Source organism: Porites lutea, chromosome 9 (assembly GCF_958299795.1).
Source record: "Porites lutea chromosome 9, jaPorLute2.1, whole genome shotgun sequence".
NCBI lineage: Eukaryota > Metazoa > Cnidaria > Anthozoa > Scleractinia > Poritidae > Porites > Porites lutea.
This window is the reverse complement of record NC_133209.1, coordinates 20,333,695-20,353,944: the sequence shown is the minus strand read 5'-3', so window position 1 is coordinate 20,353,944 and position 20,250 is coordinate 20,333,695. Positions and strand designations below refer to the sequence as shown.

The window sequence follows — 20,250 nt, the reverse complement described above, 5'->3', positions numbered from 1 at the left end:
TTTTACATTTCTGTGTGGCAATTAAACAATTCGGAGACGAAAATATGTTTGAACCTGAAAAGCACTGATTTTGGCAATGTGTACCTCTTTTGTTATTGTTGACGCCGTTGTTATTATTAAAATAAGAATAGCCCTTCCTCGTTAGTATTTCTTTAACGATGTGGACTCAGTGGACTTCAGAAACCGCTCCTATATTCATAATCCTCTCGGGTAAGAGGTAACACAGGGTAACACCACCACATTTTTTAATCCGAAAGTTTTAGGTTCCCTTTTTTCTACGAAAAATAGGCTAAGTTGGGAAGTAAAATGTGAAAATTAAACTTAAGAAAATCGTAGGGAATTTATAAAATGAGCAAAATTGTACGTGAATGGAAATGTAATCTAGAAATTTTTAGCCGTCCTCAAGTAAAAGAAAATGCTAGGTAATATTTGCTTCCCTGAACAGATATTTTACAGAAAACAGTCGTTGGGTGCCCCTGCAAACGAGGCGGTATGCGATGTGGAATGTTTCAGCGGGGTTAAAACAGCTCAACAGGTCCTGGTCGATTTTGCTAAAGTGTTGTGTTCATCTGCGAACGATCCTCAGCAAAACTCAAATGCTTCTTCTGGGCTATATTCCACAAATATTGACTGTTTTGTTAGAGATTCATTGGGTTTACATTTGACCTTCGTGGCCTTTTGTCTTTTGTCTGTCATTCGTAAACAATAGCTAAAACAATGTAACTACTCTGTCGACCAATCAGCGCTTCTAACCGGATTCCGGACAGATTTTACATCATCAGTATGGAATTTCCGTCGCTGAGTCGCAGACGCTATTCCTCGCGAAACGTCTTCAGCGGCGAAGAGCGAGGAGAAACGGCTGTTTTCGCATGTTTTTTTTAAATTAAGCATTCCATGACAGTGTATGACAATGTCATAAATGATCAAATCGAAAGAGGAACTGCGAAGAAAGCAGGCCTGATCTCGTCTATTACATCCCTCATCACGCTGTAATCAGCTAGACGAGACAAGCCAACCACACAACACTGAACCACAGGGTTAAGAATCCTATATGACGTCTCGGCCAATTCAGATGGAGCTTCACTGAATGATTGTCTTCATGCCGGTCCTGCGCTTACACAAGGTACCTTTGACATTATGTTGAGTAGCCCTTGCAGGGGACATTGAAAAGGCGTTCTCAATGGTCCATATGAATGAAACTGTACATCAAACGTTCCTTAAGTGATCCTGAAGTGCCTGTATTTTTAGTGTATAGCAGGAATCCAATGTGCCCGCAATTGACAGAATGAATACCCACTGTGTACACTGAAAATATTGTGTGCGCAATCTTTTTTTTTTTTAAGGAACAATATTTATTGCAACAATTGCTCTAAGAGCCTAAAGGGCTCACCTAGAGAGCTTACGCTGTTTTCATTTGAATATTTTTAAAATACAAGAGCACGTCAAGATCGAACACACACTCATAAAAAAAAAAAAAAAAAAAAAAAAAATATATATATATATATATATATATATATACTTGCATTCTGGGTAGAACGTATTTCGTAGAGCGCTCAATTCATTTAATTGAAGATCATTGACAATTAATAATCATAGAAGTTCAGGCTTCAGGAGTACTCATTGATCGTTTACTGCGACAGTGCTCTTTTCGTATGGTCCGAAATTGTAGGACCACGCTCATCTGCAGGCAACTTCAACGATTGACCGTTAAAATTAAAAGCTGGCAGTAAAATTTGGGTCGTTGTTAAAGGGATGCGTTAAGAGATTGTATCTAGGTAACATATAATATATATACATATACGACTGGACAAGCTGAAACAACCTAACGTTAATTTGAAAATCAGCGGTATAAATGCCATTTAAAAGCTAAACGATTTTTTTCTTATCTAGGGAAAACCAAACGATTTTTTTCTTATCTGAGGCACAATGCCATCTATTTCCAAGTAATTGTTCAGCGGAGGTAAACATCTTTTCACGCAGAGCAGCAAAACTTGGGTAGTATAGGAAATAATGTTTCACGTCTTCAAAAGATGCATCACAAAGAGCACAGGCAAAGTTTTCTGAAAAAAGGTGATAACTTAAGGCACCCTTCGGGGATCGCCGGAATAGCCGAGTAGCACTTATTACCATACATAGATCTTACAATACGCCACCATTTTTTGGAAGAAATTGCTGTATCACTAAGAGCTTGGTTAGTCTTTGTATTATAATTAATCTTCGCTTTCCTGACAAGACTAACTACTAAGTTCCTCTGAACAAGATAACGATCCCAGGATGTAGGTGATTTATATTTGGAATCACGCTTTCGAACGGCTTTACGGATCTGACCGGCATGACCAGTCATCCATGGTTTGTCGCGAAGTAGAAAAATCACTTTCTTATGTGGTAAATCAGCCATTTGCAACAAACTTTCTTGCAAGTCAATATAATGACCAGATACAGGTGGTAACAGATTCTGAAAAACTTCTTCACTCTCTTTCTCGATTTCACTATCAGCCCTGGCTTGAGGTATGTTGTGTAGGGTGCCAATGTTTTGCTCTGATATGAATTTCATTAAATCTTTAAATGGTACTAATGAGGGCACCTTACAACCTTCTTTGAACTCTGTTCGCCTTCGCTTTCTTTTGTTGCCATTAAAGTCAAACATTTCCGACGATCGCAACTCACAGTATTTTCTATTGCTTAGAATACCACTTCTATAAACAACGCTTACAGATCTTTCAAAAATTTTTGGTGGATTTGTCAAACTTTGCAACAGCATCATTTACTACTTTAGGTACAACTAAACCTTAAAAGACGAACTACACAAATCAACAATATCTTTTTGGTTGGCATAAGATACAAAACTGTTTCACAGTCCATTCACAGTATCGCCTCTTGGTAAGTGTACTTTTTCATCTTCGAGTAAGCCGCGCTAAAAAAGACAGTAAAGCATAAGCCAGTAGCAGAAAAAAACTCTGTTTACCAATCATAACTGAGCACGGGTAATGCACACCGAATCCCAAAGTACTCACAAAAAGCATTCTGTGAAAGACAGAGTTGGTTAATATCCTCCTGCAGCTGAGCATTGCTTTCCTTTAGAACACTGGTTGTCTCTTTCGCACTTACAGCCTCCTGCTCAAGACGTTTAATGCTTTTGCTCGCTTCCACGAGTTCTACCTGCTTATACTTTGCTCTACGAGCCCACTCTCCTGTTGGAAACCTCTCTCGGCTTCTCGTGCGCTTCGACGTCTCCTTGGTCTAAAATCTTCAAAACATCCTGAATACTCTCGAAATTTTCATGCCACCTGATTCAGTAAATAAACAAGGATCGTATTGTTTCGGTTTCTTCGCAGAATGAATAATAAAGGCGAAAGAAAGACTGCAACTTGCTCAAAGTGAGCTCCTAAATGCCGCGAAAAGTTTGTCGTGTTTCCATGGGCCGAAAAGGTTAAAAAATAATCCAAAAGGTAGCAAATTTGGTTTCAATTTAAAGATAAAGGCTTTTGACTCGAGAACAACAGAACAACAGGCTAGTCACCATACCCCCTCTGCTCCATTGGGGGCTTTTGATGCCCAGGATGAAAAAACCTCAGTGTGTTATGTCGGACCACTCTTTGTAAAGTCTACCGGAGAGGAAGAGCGTAAGGTGTGGATATGTTTGTTTACCTGTTGTTCTACGAGGGCGGTCACTTCGAGGTTTTACCTAGTATGATTTTAGGGGCTTTTCTGAGGTGCCTTAGAGGATTTGTGGCTCGACGTTCAAGGCCTTCTTTAGTGGTATCGGACACCGCCAAACCTTCGAGAGTGCTTCTTAGGAGCTCGAGAGAATTACAAATCATTCCAGTGTCATCAAGTATTTTGCCCGAGAGATAATCTTAGAGAGACCCCATGGTGGGGAGGATTGTACGAACGACTTGTCAAGTTACCAAAGGGAATTCTTAAGGCGAGGAACCAACGACCACGCCTTCTTTTGGATTCTAAATTGAAATTTATCTCATACATACTGAGTGATTCTGTTTGAGTCAACCTGAGTGAAACCATGGTTCGCGCCTTTAATCAACCAATCAGAAAAGCGAAACGGCTTTTTCACGTGTGAGTAGAACGTTTCGACCAATTACAGCGCACCCACCAAAAGCAACCGTGTTTTCGATAGCTTTGTGTTTTCATTAAGGTTTTATTCTGGCAGCTTTGTCAAAAAGTTAAAACGTTTAGAATTTGGTTTGGATAATATCTCAAGAAAATTGCCAGAAGAAGCTTTTATGGCTGAAGGAGAAATTATACTCTTAGAAAAGACCTTGCTCAATGCAGAAAGTCGAAGCACCGTACTACCTCTGCATAAATCAAAGCAAAGACTCCAGTAAGGGCTGGTTCCAGGCGAGTTCGATGGGAGTCAATAAACTTACCTCGTTAATGAAAACAATGGCAGGACAAGCTGGCTTCGAGCGACGACTAACCAACCATAGCGCGCGAAAGGGAATGATGCAAAAACTGAACGATAACAATGTTCCTCAAACGCACATCATGCAGCTCTCTGGTCACCGAAATTTGTAGAGCGTTAACAATTACAGCACTTTGTTAAAAGATCAGCAGAAAAATATGTTGATTTTGAGCGACAATTCGGCCCCACCAAACACAGCGCATGCTGCTAAAACTTCGCAAACAGTGCCAACTGCGGAATCCTCCTACTCGAACAGTTCAGTTATTCCTGCCTAAGGCGCATTTAGTGGAGCCGTTTTCACGGGCGGCACTTTAATACTACAATAAATACGCTGAATAAGTCACCAAATACCTCGAAATGATCTGTTTCTACTGTGGCACGGAGCTACAAAAAAAAAACAAGCGAGTTCTCAACTCATCCGATGAGGACAGCCTACCTGCTGTACTATTCCAGTGACAATTTTTGTCAAAGCTTTTCTATCGATAGAACTATTCGGTGTTCTAGGGGTCATTAAATGATGTAGTCATCGTAGACTGTCTTGAGTCAGCAAATTGTATTTCATTTTTGATCAATCTTTTGTCATATTTTAACCCACAACATTTGTGGAGCCCAATGAATGATGTATTTTTAGGGCATGTGGTTTGAGCTGGCCCTTGTTTCTTAAATTCGCTGGTCATTTTTTCTAAATAAAAAGACGAAATGTTCAGTATGTATGAAATAAATAAACTACTTTAAGGTGAAGGGCGCTTGTACGGGATTTTTTTTTCACACCCGTTGTTTGTATCAGAAATCTAACTCGCTCGTTCGATTTCTGATACATCACCAACTCGTGCGAAAATCCCGTTAGAGCGCGCTGCCCATGAAGTAATCTCTATATCTGCAATTGCTTGATTTCAATTCAAATCTCTTTTTTTCTCTTTTGTATTGCATTCATCTTCAGCACATCATGAGGCGAGTTGTCTTTAAATACCGGTTGCCTGTTATTAACCGAATGTGATATTCAATATTTAATTTACGCACCTTAAACAGTTATCCAAACCTGCAATATAGAATGACCTTGAAAGAAAATACCCTAGAAAAAATGATGGGAAATTTTAAGTTACACTATTAGTCTAACAAATCAAAAAAGAAAAAAAGAAGCAAAGAAACTATTTTGTGACTTATTCCTTATCTAGGAAACCATTATACTTAACGTAAAACGAAGTGTAGAGAGTTGTTGCTTAAATCCTGGAGCTCTTTTCTGGCCTGTCTGATTTTTCTTCTCTCCATTTGAAGGCATTTCACCACCTTGAACTGCAGAGAAAACAGAAATAGCTAAACAGATGGCCTCCTCATCAGGAACGTCCCAGGAGCAGCGCCGGTGGTTAGTGGTGGGCATTGCTCTTCATCATGTCCTTACTCCATGCCTCAGAGATAAGATCAAAGCTGAATTGACTCCATTCTACCAGCATTTGGTACGACGCTTTGGACTGGACAAACAGACCTACTCAGCCTTCCTGAAGAATATCCCAACGTCCACGGTGAACTTGAACTATGAGAGTATCAATAATAACCACACTGTCCGGCACCGAATCCACTACGACTACTGCGTAAAGGATGAGGTGTCTTTGGCCAAACTGTTTGTGAAGCCTTTCATGGCGCACTTCAGTGCATTTGACAGTTCCTTTGATTCTTCAGCTGCTCTTGCCGTTCTCTGCGAAGCATTGCCATTCGCGTCTGTTAAACTGATTGCTGAGGATGTGAGATCAAAAGTTCGTAACAAGTGGGCCCATTGCGACTTCATGGCTTGGACTGCAGCGCACTACGATATCTGCTTTGATCTCATGGAGGCTCTGGTTATGAATTTAAAAATTGGACCTGCTGATGAAAAAAGACTTCTTGATAAATTTAAATTGTGGAGAACACAAGGTACAGTTACAAAAAGTGCAGTGTGAGTTAAGTACTTTATTTACAGATTTGTTGAGTGAGCAGAGGACCAGAACTACTCAATAACTTACCTTCTAAAAAAAGGGGGAGCACAAGCCTCAGTGTTTTAGTAATAGTCGATAAGAGAACTCAGACTTATTTATGATAAGGGAACTCAATTGGGGATGGGGACAGTGAGGAGCGAGGAGTCAGCCAGAAGCTACTTTATAGGGTCATTTTCTTTTTTTCAAGAAATGAATCCTCGCCCCTAGGTGGGCCAACCTTTGTAGCCGTAGAATACATATGCAACACACGCTCTCTTTTTATAAAGAAACTGTTACATCTTTCTCAGCTATTTAGAACCTCCCTATCACTGGCAATAAGCACTCAAGTGAGTGTAATTTATTTGCCTGTCACTAAGGCTGTCGCTTGACATCTTCCATGGTTCATCTCGATATGCTAGTTTTGCTTCTTATTATTTTCCTTTTTTATACAGGGCTGGAGATATGTCTTGGTAAAACGATCGATGACACTGTTCTGCAAGTTTTACGAAACGAAGTCCAGCGACTGTCGGACTCACTAGACGACCACAGCAAAAAAGAAGGTGAAGACGTAAGAAGTATTTGTTCAACTCTTGCGTTGTTCAAGTCTGAGTTCGATCGAGCCACAATGGGTTTAAAACAACAGTACTCGAAACTTGAATCAACTTGTGAAGAGCTAAGGAACAACCAAGATGTGATTAAGAAAGAAGTATATTCCATAGAAAAAGGCCAGAGTGAACGTCTTAGCATATTAGAGGTACAGGATGAAATGAGGCAAGAACAAGTAGATGACCTTTTCAGGATTTTGGAAGTGAAAGAGGAAATTATTAAAAGGGACTTAGAGATTTTGAAGGCAAAAATAGAAAGTATTGCACTCTCAGACGGTCCCAAAGATGTCGTCTTTGACGCTCCAGAGCAAAACAAATGGTTTACTGGAAGAGAAGAGGCAATAGAAAAGCTTGAGAGGTTTCTCACGTTCCAACGTGTTGGGGAATTACAAATGGCAGCCCTTTGCGGTCTTGGCGGTTGCGGAAAGACAACTTTGGGAGCTCAGTTTGCGTGGAAACATAAGGGTGAATATGAAGGAGGTGTATTTTGGATCTCCATGGAAGATGACAAGAAGCTGGAAAAATCTATGAATGACTTAGCCTTGCGTTTAGGAATATTAGCAGACACTTTTGATTTGACATTATCCAAGGTTCTTACTTGGATCTCACGACAGAAAAAGCGATGGCTTTTGGTCCTTGATGACGTTGACCAGCTTCATCTATCTGAACAAATGCACAAAGTTCTGTCTGGTCGATGGAAAAGGCAAGCAGGAGGCCACATACTGCTAACAACTAGACGTGAACCCAAAGTAGTTTGCGAGTCCATGGATCTCGAGGAAACTTGTTGTGTCGAGATTTTCACCTTCTCAGATGAGGAAGCAAAGAGTTTCCTTGCTACGCGATGTGAAGGTACAGTTGGAGAATTTAAGGGTGAGCTGGATGAGCTGGTTCGTGAACTTGGCTGTCTACCGCTCGCTTTAGAACAAGCTGGTGCGCATTTAAAGGCTGCTCAATGTAGCTTTGGCAACTACCTAGTAGAGTACAAAAAGCAGAGGCTAAAGTTGTTAAATCGGCACCCACGGGCAAAACCATCCTGGGAATACGAGTCTAACAGTCGACTGGCAGTGCACACGACATGGCTTTTGAACTTTGAGTACGTCAGAAAGTCATCACACGGAGAGGTTGCATCCCGTTTTATGGAGGCTGCAGCATTTTTGGAGCCGAACGAAATTCAGGAGGGCTTAATCAATCTTCCTCTACTTTCCAATGAAAAGCCATCTCAGCACGAGTGCTACCATTCTGTGGTGACGAAAAATGAAGTGGTGGAGATTTTGACAAAATTTTCACTTTTTCAACGGAAAGGTCCAAACTCTTTTGGGTTACATCGTTTAGTCCAAGAAGTCATTCGCAGCATGATGACAGTTGAGGAAACCGCCTCTTCGCTACTTAGGGCAGTAAATCTTCTTTATCAAGCCTTCCAAGATTGCCCTTCTCCGGATCAAATCCTTCTAGATATAGCAGCAAATGCTCAAGAACAGCCATCGACAGCTGTTAACAACCCTTCTTTGTTTTTTTCGTGGTCGCAGTTAACCTATCACTCTTGTGAGCTACAAAAACACATAAAGGGCTTGATAGATCAGCAAAGTATCGAACGAGATATCAAAACAACCGTTTTAACTCGCGAAGCTTCCCGCATTGTGTATGAAAACGCTGTGCAGTTAAGTGTCAACGGCCATCATGAGGAAGCCAAGGAAACCGAACGTTTCGCTTTTCAAATTCTGAATTCCTGTAAAAGCGATACCGAGGTTGCCTTAACTCTTGACGAGTTAAAAAAGCTCTTCCCTCATACTCTGCCAATTCCTCAGCTGTTACAAAAAGTCATTTCCTACTCATCTTGTCCTTCGAAGTCAGACCACAGCCAAGCCGTTGCAGAAAATGACGATGATTTCATTGCTCAGTTGGATAGATTTCGTTTAAGAGGAAACTCCCTTTTTAAAGAAGGACGTTTTGAAGAAGCAGTTGAAACGTACACAGAAGCACTTGAAACAGATAATAAGGCAAAGAGCCTGGATCCACGCCTATTAAACAATCGCGCAACTGCGTATCTCAAACTGGGAAATTACAGCAAGTGCCTCTCAGACTCTGAGGAATACGTTAAACTAAAACCAAACTGCTGGAAAGGATACACAAGGAAAGCTTTGGCTTTGAATGGGCTTGAAAAGAAAGGCTCTGCTTTATGTCTTGCGGCTATGGCATATTATCATGAAGCGAGAAGTTGTCGACGTTATAAACCTTTTCATGCCACGTTTAAGCACCTTGATGGAAAGTGGGAAGTTGTTGACTCTTCTGAAGCACTCCGACGGTGCATAATTCAGAATAAAAGTCCACAGGGGAGAAAGAAGGTTCTTCTCCTTACCAAAGAAGAGTATGAAATTGAAGGCGGACCAGTTGTTCAAAACAATGAAGTGACACATATTATGAAGAATCTCGATGGTTCTAATGATATTGTTGACACCACTTTGGCAGCTTTCTGTGATGCATCAGACGTCAAAATAAACTGTAGTGGTCTTCGCTTCTCAAAGGAGTGTTTTCTACAAAATATATCCTTTGTAACGCAGGGAGCAGTGTTTGTCGCACCGGATGGACAGGTAGAGTTCACTAATTGTAGATTTAAGAGCAATGACATAAAGGGCTCGGCTGTCGTAGTTTATGGATCAGCAAAGTTGATTAAATGCTCCATCACTGATAGCCCTGGAGGGGGAATCACAGTTGAAGGTTTCAATTCATCAGCTTTGTTGGAAGAATGCGAAGTAAGGGGAAATGGTAAAGAACCACGAACCTCATCTGGAATAAAGGTGTTCGACGAAGGAAGCATAGTTGTCACCAAATGCTTAGTTCATGGGAATACCGAGGGAATTCTTGTTTCTGGAACTAATTTTAATGACAGCGTAGCAAAGAAAGCCTACATACAGGAGACCGAGTTATTTGATAACAAATTTGAGGGTCTTCGCGTGTCAGGACACCATTGTTTGTCTTTTGATGAAGTAGTTATATCCAGAAACAGAATTTACCATAACGGCGGGTTTGGCGTTGAAGTATCATTTTTCGTGGACAACATAGCATTTGAAGAAAATATGGTATTTGCAAATTTCTGGTGGGGAGTATGGGTGCAGCGCAACTCAGGAGGCTCGTACAAAGGTAATGAGATATTCAACAACAAGATGGGTGGTATACGAGTTGGTAAGCGAAGCCCGGGGAAGCGTCCATGTGTTGTAGAGAACAATGTTATCCATGATAATCGTGGGCCCGCTTTCTATGAAGGTTTAAAGTATTTCGAGGAATGTTCTTTTCCAAGTGAGCTTCATTATTATTTCGAAAGGCATGAGAACTTCTTTCCTTCTGAGAAGTTCTTAGCCACTTTAAGAGGCCAGAAAGACGCATTTGAGGTTTCTCTTCCTGGTGCAGTTTCAGCGTTATATAAATCAAACAACCACTGCTATGACAATGGAAGTACGCAAATGAACTTAAAAGCAACATCCTCGAAAGCAAACTGTGCCTTTTGCTTTCAAAGTGACGTGAAACTGCTGTCTTGCAAAAGCTGTATGACCGCACGATATTGTGGTAAAGAATGCCAGAAAATGCACTGGGGTAAACACCGGTACATTTGTCAAGCAATGGGAAAGAGAAATACCGTCGAGATTAAAATTCCAGTTAACGATGTAGGCAAGGATCTCTGCCTTACACGCATTTGTCTTACACATCCAAGTTTACAGCCAACTGGCCCACAGCATGCGTCCCCTCCCCCGCGAAATGGAAGACGGTTTATTGTGAAACTGCAAACGTGGGAAGGACTGCTGTGCGACAATAAAGTTCTAGATTCAAAAGGGTATGTCAGTGACGAATATAATCCACAAAAAGCCAAGATTTCCATATATGACCGAAGCCGTAGCGTCGATTTTGAAATAAGAAATCAGCCAAAGCTTTACCACTTAATCATGGAGTGTGGAATGATGGGATCGTTTATGTATCTTGCCAAGAAATTGTTTTGTTGGGCAGTATTCAAAGATAAAAAAACCCTCCAAATTATCACTCACGAGTTTCCGCCCGTACAGAAGTGGTGAGAAAAAGATGAAGTGTGAGTTACTGGCGTGGGAATCATTACGTTCCTTTACTAGCATGGCTATAACCAACTATCTCAAGTCTACTAGGTCACAGAGTAACGAGGGAGTTAAGGTTAACAGCGGTCCATTTGATACTAAAGCCAAGATTTCCGCCCATTGCAGTTTGCGCTTGATCTCGGCCAGCCTGCGTCGGAGAGGTAATTTAACCTCGATTACTGGAGTAAAATAGAGAACTGTGAACGGCATTAGCCGACCTCTAGACTTAACGTTTCAATAAAATTTCTTTACGAACAGTTACAAGAGCAAGACAATTTTAACATGCTCTTTCAGCTCGTGGTAACAAAATTTTTCATAAGCGAACTGCTTTCGTGTTTACCGAAAGGTTGATCACGTGATCAACTAATGCAAAAAGCCTGTTACAACTTTATTACAGCTATTTTGAAATCGCAGAATTCAGTCAGAACCAATTGTAGCATCTTTGTGATCAAGAAGCCGATTTGATGAAAAGCGGAAACAAAAAGGCCTTTACATCTCAGTTTGTATTCGTAACAGAAATGATGCAATATAGAGCAAAAATAGTGCGATTTAAAACAGTAGTGATGCGATTTAGAATATGAATGAAGCGTTTTAGAACAGATGTGATTTAGAACAAAAAATAGCGCGATTCGTGAATAAATCATACTGCTGAAAGCCAATCAGATTTGAAAATGGGTCTAACAAAAAGAAAAATCAAGGACGCTATCCATATCACACGCCAGCGTCCAAGCCTAAACAGAGATTGGGTTATGAACTTTCTGAGATTTTTAATCATTTGTTTCCTAGTGTCTTATTTACGTGCCAATTGAGTTGCTGATAAAGACTGTGCGCTGCTGTGCGAGAAAGTCGAAAGCTATGAGCATTCATGAAATTAAGCTATAATGGTGCTGATCAAAATGCACTTTGCAATTACTGGTGTGTAATTAAGCCTCAAAACGTCACATTAAGAGGCGGGCTTATATCGGAGGGATGAACCTATAACTAGGGGTGGGGGTGGGGGAGTTGGGATGGTTATAAGCGGCAGTTTACCCGAACGTAAATAGTTGTTGTTTACCATTTACAAACAGTTTCCGGAAAATCCGGTTGGAAAGTGAATGGAACACGAATTTTTGCGTCGTTTCAGCCGAAAATTTCCGGGAGCAATGGAACATCTGAAAAGGTAGTCGATGGACCTGTCTTTCCGGCCGGAGCATTCCAAAGTAACGGAAATTTGGGTTCCATTTCTTCAAAGCTATCTCTGATACCAGTTTCAGACCTTCGCGGTTTGTTTTTTCGGTAAATGGAACTGACCTGTACAAGTGATTAACGCGATCTCGGAACGAAATTTACCAGCCCTGAATTTTGCTTACCATTTGCCTTAACCGTGGTTTCCCCACGTAAATGATAAACAACTACTGGGGGCGTCTTATGCCGTAATGTATTTTCTTGGTTTCTTGAATGTTACGTGGTCAAGCGAATTGGAGACGAATTCACTTTGCATTATTTAGTGAATTTGGCTTTTCTAATAGAGGATTGACATATTTTATTTGCTAGGTTGTTTGGAATGAAGTTGTGAGAACTAAAAAACTTCATTTGGGCCTCTGAAGGGGACGTTTTCCCTCATTTTTTTATTGAAGTGCAATGCAAAAAATGTCTTTTCTTGATTTCTTCTCATATACCCGTCACCAATAGAGAGGAGAAGTCGTTACGTCACGTTGCCTTGGTAGCAAATTTTTAGATGACAACAGATCAAAACGTCACGAAAAAAGTGGATTCGCACTGTTTCAAACTTCATCGATTTTATTTAAATTCATTTAATCTGTAAAATGTTGGCGAAATTTTCTGGGTTGAATGCGAAAGGACGGTATCTAAATTTAGAAAAAGAAAATTTTTGTGGTGTTCTGACCTACTCGATAAAGAGGGCGAGTGAAATTAGGAATTTTAATGTCGCAGGCGTGCAACAACGACTAAGAAATCTACAAGAAAGCGTGATGCACGTGAAAAGTTGTTCTTTTGCCTATCTAAACCTATTGCTTTTTTGCTGTCGCAAAGAGTCCCTATCGTCACACTTACCTCTATTTGTCAATTATTTACGATTCTCCCAAAATTGTCACGTGAACTATCACGTGAATTACTGAAATGATGGTGATCGTTTTCTTTGCGACTGTTATTTCGCTTTTTTAATATGAAACCGTTCGTATTTTCATCCATAGAGCCTCAACCTCAAAAGCATTCAAACAAAACAAAATAAAAAATAAGGGAAAAGGGACGAATGGATAACGGATGGCTAAATTGTTTAATCATATGACATCGTTTTTTTTTGTAAGTTACCCCCCTCCCCTGCACGATTAAATATCCCGGAGTCGTGTGGAGGACTTGGCCGCAAGAGACAATTATTTATCACCAGCTGTATGAGGAAATCAAAGCCGTAACAAGAGAAAAGGTCATACAGAAACTGCCTAACTGGATAGTCAAATTTACATAAAACTGAGGCGCGCATGCGAATTTATTTGGTGAAATTCCTCCATCTCTGTCGCAGCATGTGTTTTCGTTTGTTTGACTGTTCCTCCTATCTCAGGCACGAGGTCCTACTCTTGAGGTCTACCACGCATGGGAAGTGCGAAATCGCGAACTAATGGGGTGAAATCCCTAGAGAGAGGAATATGTTAAATGAGAAATCTCTCAAATAGTAAATTCATAAAAGGGGGGAGGGAGGGAGGGTGAAACAATGGAGCTATATAAACGCAGATAATTCTTTTAAAAGACGTGCTCTGAGCAAGGATATTTGTAAAGAAGGTCTATCTAAAAAAGAAATCCTATAAAGGGCTGGGGTGAATCTATCTATCTATGAATCTATGATTGAGATATTTGAAAGGCCCAGGTCTTTTAACCTTCGTGCTTCGTGGTCATAAATTGCTCAGTTTGGAGTATCACAGAATTACTTGGATCTTCGATATAAAGGCCTAACATCACTCGGGGAGATTATTAGGAGTTCTCTTCCATACGTTCCCAGGCCTGTTATTATAACAATTGCGACGTAACCAAGATCTCATGAAACGCGTCGTAACGTAAACCTTTTAATCCTGTTTTTCCGAGAAAGGTCCCCGGGAAGCTAGTGCTTTCCACGAAAGCAGGAGTCCAGCGTACAGATGATAACCGGGCTGAAAAAAGTAGTATTTACATATTAAAGAGACAAAGAAATTGTATACCATATGAACCGTTATCCGATAGCAAAAGATGATGGGGGGTGGAAAAAAATACCGAGTAGCAATGATTTTCCGAGTCTGCTATCTTGTTATGGGAAAATTGATACCTTTTAATTCGCATTAAAGGTCTCTTTGAAGCGCTCTCATGACCTGTTCGATCCTTTAGTTTATATTACTTTCATTTGTAGGAGAGTCACCGTTTCGGACTTCTGAGAAGATAAATTACTTAAGAAATGGCTTCCTTAACAGGAAGCTCCCAAGAGCAGCGCCGGTGGTTAGTGGTCGGTATTGCTCTTCATTGTGTCCTTACTCCATGCCTCAGAGATAAGATCGAAGCTGAATTGGTTTCATTTTACCAACATTTGGTGCGAAGCTTTGGGGTGGAAAAACAAACGTTCACATCTTTCATGAAAAATATTCCACCGTCCACGGCGAACTTGAACTATGAGAGTATCAACAATAACCTCACTGCCACGCACCGTAGTCACTACGACTACTGTATAAAGGATGAAGTGTCTTTGGCCAAGCTGTTTATGAAACCTTTCATGGCTCAGTTTAATGCGTTTGACGACGGCTTCGACTCTTCAGCAGCCCTTGCAGTTCTCTGTGGAGCCCCACCATTCGCGTCGGTCAAACTGATTGCTGAATTGAAAGTTCGTAATGAGTGGGCCCATTGCAACTTCACAGTTTGGACAGAGGGACAATTTGACACTTGTTTTGACTTCATGGACGCTTTGGTAACGAGCTTGGGAATTCCTACAACTGATGAAGTACGAATTTTGGATGAGCTTAAATTATGGAGAACAAAAGGTAAAAATGTAATACAATACAATGCAATGCAATGAAATGCAATACAATACAACACAATTATACATCTTTTATTGGACTGTTTAGTGTGCGGTATCGTGGGATATTTTTACGAGTCACCCTGTATTTTGGCGAGGTAGCCGTTGACTGGTTAGAAATGAAAACTTGCCAAACTGGCATAGTTAGTAAATCAATTTTTTTTCGGGTTTTTGGGACCCTTCGAGCTTCTATCTTTCAAACATTTGCTAGGAAACAGAGATCGAATGACAAATAATTGTAAGGCTTATGATAGTCTTTCGGTTTTTCGTAAAATAGACTGCAAGTAGAAAAACTGAGCGAAGCAAATTGCGATAGAGAGACAAAAAATCTCGAACAAATTCAGAGAGTTTCAGAACACTACTCGTAAACAACGGACTTGAAACCTCATCTTCGCCGGGATTAACAGCAACAAAAAGGATTTGGCGAACGTGTAGAGTCTATCATGTCGAGTTTCCTCCAATTTTAAAGGAACTAGAAGGGACGATTGTTCAGTTCATTTGGTCATTTTAAATTCACTTTTCTAGTTTGTAGTATCAAAAGCCCAGATCTTATTCCTAGCTATAATAAATTTGAAGGGAAATGCTTAATTAAAGTAAGGTACATGTAACAATGTTATCATCAGACTAGAAATAAAAACGTGTTACAAATTGTATTACAAAATGATTGTCAAGGTTTGGTCACCACAGTAAAGATAATCGTGACGTACACGTCAATGAGACTTTCAAGTATTCCCAGACAAATTGTAGATGGCATCGGTAAGTATAGGGGTCATAGCATGACCGTTTTTGAAGTTAGTTAACTTTAAAGATGGTGAGGATCGTTAACCCTTTCCCCCAACCCGTCGTAAAAGTGCTGAAATTTGTCTTAGCAAAAAAAACAAAACAAAACAAAAAGGGCGGGTAGATATTTTGATTGAACATCAGCTGCACGACTATATTCCTATGAGGTGTTTAAGCGTCACGTATTGAATGGATCACGAAATAACTTGCCTGCAATCTTTTCTCCCAGGACAGGACATTTATCTTGGCAAACCACTTGATGACACACTTCTTCAACTCATACACAAGGAGGTTCAGCAACTTTCTGAGTCCTTGAATAATAATAAAGAACAAGATAATCGTATAAGCGCAACCCTTAATCTACTTAAGTGTGAGTTTGACAGAGCCGTTGAGTCCCTTCAAGAACAGTAAGCTTACACAGAGATCACTTGCAAAGATCTAAAACAAAAGCAAGAAATGATTACGGAAGATGTGAAGATTTGCTGGGAAACAACGCAGAAATTGGAAGGTCTCTGTAAACGTTTGGAGACTAAAAGCGCTTTTATGAAGGAGGATTTGGATTTATTAACAACAGCCGTACAAAGTTGATCACATTCAAAAGATTTCAGTGATATTGTCTTTGATGCCCCAGAGGAAACCAAGTGGTTTACAGGAAGAGAAAAGGAAATTAAAAACCTTGAAAAGTTCCTTCCACTGAACGAACGCAACGGATTAAAAATGGCAGCCATTTGTGGTCTCGGAGGATGTGGAAAAAGTACTTTAGCAACTCACTTTGCTTGGAAACGTAAACACGAATACGAAGGTGGTGTGTTTTAGATCTCCATGGAGGACGACAAAAAAAAAGTTTGAGAACTCTGTAAATGACTTAGCTTTGCGTTTAGGTATCGAAGCAAATTCATTTGATTTCACGCTGCCCAAACTTCTAACGTGGATCTCCAAGCAAGAAAAACCTCGGTTGATGATGTCGACCAACTAAACCTTTCTGAAAATATGCACGTCGTTTTGTCTGGTCGATGGAAAAGACGAGCAGGCGGACATATCTTGCTAACAACAAGACGTGAACCAAAGGAGGTGTCTAGTTCGGTGGATCTTGAGCCATCTTGCTGTGTCGAGGTTTTCTCCTTCTCACTAGAGGACGCCAAGAGTTTTCTTCTTGCTCGATGTGGAACCGCCACTGATGGAAAGGAGATGGAGATAGATGAACTGGTGCGTGAGCTTGGCTGTCTTCCTCTTGCTTTGGAACAAGCTGGCGCACACATTAAAGCCCTTCAGTGCTCAATAGCAGACTATCTTGAATCGTACAAAATTCAGCGGGTAAAGTTATTCAGTGAGCATCCGCGTGAAAAACATTCATGGGAATATGAGTCTCAAAATCGACTTGCAGTGCACACTACGTGGCTTTAAACTTTGAGAACGTCAAAAAATCACCTCAAGGAGAATTGGCATCCAGATTTCTTCAAGCCTCAGCATTTTTTGCACCGAATGAGATTCAGGAAGATTTAATCAACTGTGATGTGCTCTCAACTTATGATATTTGTAACTTTCCGATAGTGAAAAGTCAGATCGTAGAAATTTTGACCAAGTTTTCGCTTTTCCATAGAAAGAGTTCCAGGTCCCTTGGATTGCACCATCTGGTTCAGGAAGTCATGCGAAACAAAATGAGTATTCAAGAAACTGTCACATCCATGCTTACAGCCGTAAAACTTTTTTATCGTTCCTTTCAAGATTGCCCTTCGCCTGACGAGGTTCTTTCTTATTCCACGTCAACTGAACAAGAACAACCTTCTGCGTTCTTAACAAACAAATCTCGATTCTTTTTGTGGTCCAAACTAACAACACATGCTTCCTAGCTGCAACAGCATTTAAAAGCATTGCTGTATCAGCAGAACATCGAAAGAGAAGTCAAAGCAGCCGTTTTCACACATGAGACGTCTCGTGTTATTTATGAAAATGCCGTTCATTTAAGGGTTCATGGACATCAAGCAGATGCTAAGGAAACTGAGCGATTTGCATTTCACATTTTTGATTCTTGTCCAAGTGCTGAGAGGCCAATTTCTGGCAATGATTTGAATAAACTATTTCCATTAACCGTGCCTCTTCATTATTTGATTCAAAAAACTCTTTTGTATTCATCTCGACAACCGGTCGAGAGCTCAGCGAAGTTCCAAGAAGATACAAGTGAACAGAGCGAATTTATAGATGAACTTCGTTTACAAGGAAACACGCTATTCAAAAAAGGACTTTTCAAAGAAGCAGCCGAAGAATACACAGAAGCTCTTGAAGCAAGTAGGGAAGGAAAGCAACCAGACCCACGCCTTCTAATTAATCGTGCAACTGCTTATCTCAAACTGGGAAAATTTCAGGAATGTCTTGAAGATTCTGAGGAGTATATTAAGATTCTGCCCTCCTGTTAGAAAGGATACACAAGGAAAGCCTTGGCGCTAAATGAACTTGGATTGCAAGCTTCTGCCCTATGCTCTGCGGCCATTGCGTACTACCACAACGCCTCCTGTTGCCGTCGGTACAAGGCATTCGCAGATACGTTTAAAGACCTGGATGGAAAGTGGGTGGTTATCGACTCCTCCTTGACCCTGCAACGCTCATTAGAAACGAACCACAAAGGATGTTCGCAGGTTATCCTTTTACGAAATGGACAGTACAATTTAAAGGACACCAGTGACATCAGGGACATCACATTAACCGCCCTTGAAAATAGTTCACATGTCAGTATAACCTGCAATGAGAATTTTCTGCGAGGAAAGTGCTTTTTCCAGAACATTGTCTTTTCTGCAAAGGTGACCATTCAGGTTGGCGAAGATGCCAGTGTGGAATTCCGAAACTGTAGTTTTCGGAATCTTACATCGAAGGCAATGGTGTTATCGGTTAACGGCGTAGCAACTCTCTTAGAATGTACAGTCAGAGATAGCAGAGGAAGTGAAATATTCGTGCAGGGACCTAACTCTTCAGTTACAGTGGTTAAATGTGAGATCAGTGGAAACGGAAGAAAAGAGAATTTATTCGGCTATGGAATAAGGGTGTTTAACCATGGGCGTTTGTTGGTTCATAAATGTCGCATCTACGGCAATGTCAGGGGAATTTGGATCGATGAGGGTCCATACGGCATTCCAGCAAAGGGCGCTGTAATAACGGATTGCGAGATTTATGACAATAAATACGAAGGAATTGTTGTAGGCGGAATGGCAGGGTTTCCACATGATTTTACTAATGTTATTATACGCAGAAACAGGATTTATCACAATGGCACATTTGGCGTCCGCGCGACTTTTGATATCAATAGCATTCTATTCGAATCCAATGCCGTTTTTGAAAACCTTTGGTGGGGTGTTTACGTTCACAACAACTCTGGTGGTGTTAATAAAGACAATGAGATATGCAACAACAAAATGGGAGGTATAAGGGTCGGGTACCAAACTCCAGAAAAGACACCCTGTGTGGTGATAAATAACTCCATCCACGACAATTGCGGGCCAGCTTTCTACGAGGGACTTCGTTTCTCGGAACGCAATGTATTCCCGGAAGAATTACAAACATATTTCATGAAAGCAGAAGATGAAGGATGGTTTTTATCGAAGAATGTGTCTTTTCCGAATATGGTATCGGCAGCGTTCAGTTTTGGTTCCAATCATTGTGTCCAAAATGGTTATGGAGACAGACGGTTCGAGGCTTCCGTTAAGTTGCACTGTGTCTTTTGCTTTTAACGTGATTCTCCCTTGAAATTGTGCAAACGCTGTATGACAGCAGCTTACTGTAGCAAAAAATGTCAAATATTACACTGGCAAAAGCACCAGTACACGTGCACAGCTACTGGACAAAGGAACACTATCGAGCTGACCTTTCAAGAGTCTATTCATGGTATTAGTTCCTGGAAAGCCCACTCTAGTTTGGAACCAAGTGGTCCAGATTTCCACCCTGCTCCCCCAAGAGATGGAAGTCGCTTTATTGTAAAAATTCAAACCTTTGAAGCAAATGAATTTTCAGGCGTAATAGATATGAGAGGGTTTCTCAGTGATGCACAGGACCCCCAAAAAGCTAGAATGCTACTTTATGATCGGAGCCGCCATGTCAGCATTTATTTCAGCAGTAAACCAGAACTGTTTCACATAATAATGGAATGCGGGATGATGGGAAGGAGTATGTCTCTCACGAAGAAATTATACTGTTGGGCGGCTTTCAAGGATGCCAAAAAGCTTAGAATTTTTACTCACGAATTCCCCGAAGTGCAAGATTGGTAGATCCCAACCCAAACTTGACCGACGATCACCAAAACACAGCAGAAAAGAAGAAACAGACTGGAAAGGTTGCACGAAGTATCTTTAAAGCCAGCCGTTCATTTCGATTGGATATAAAT

The 20,250-nt window shown here is 40.7% G+C and overlaps 1 protein-coding gene and 1 pseudogene across 1 annotated transcript; both read left to right on the top strand.

Annotated features, from left to right (window-relative positions):
- Positions 1-5,706: 5,706 nt before the first annotated feature.
- On the top strand, positions 5,707-11,043 carry LOC140949019 (uncharacterized). The gene is made up of 2 exons (XM_073398275.1): positions 5,707-6,328; positions 6,822-11,043. The coding sequence occupies exons 1-2, from the start codon at positions 5,743-5,745 to the stop codon at positions 11,033-11,035; spliced, it is 4,800 nt and encodes a 1,599-aa protein (XP_073254376.1). The 5' UTR covers positions 5,707-5,742; the 3' UTR covers positions 11,036-11,043.
- Positions 11,044-14,455: 3,412 nt separating this feature from the next.
- Positions 14,456-20,250, top strand: part of LOC140948409 (uncharacterized) — a 6,021-nt pseudogene continuing 226 nt past the window's right edge.

Coding starts and splice junctions, on each gene's coding strand:
- LOC140949019 (XM_073398275.1), top strand. CDS start 5,743: ATGGCCTCCTCATCAGGAACGTCCCAGGAGCAGCGCCGGTGGTTAGTG. Junction 6,329..6,821: donor TAAATTGTGGAGAACACAAG/GTACAGTTACAA, acceptor TTTTTTATACAG/GGCTGGAGATATGTCTTGGT.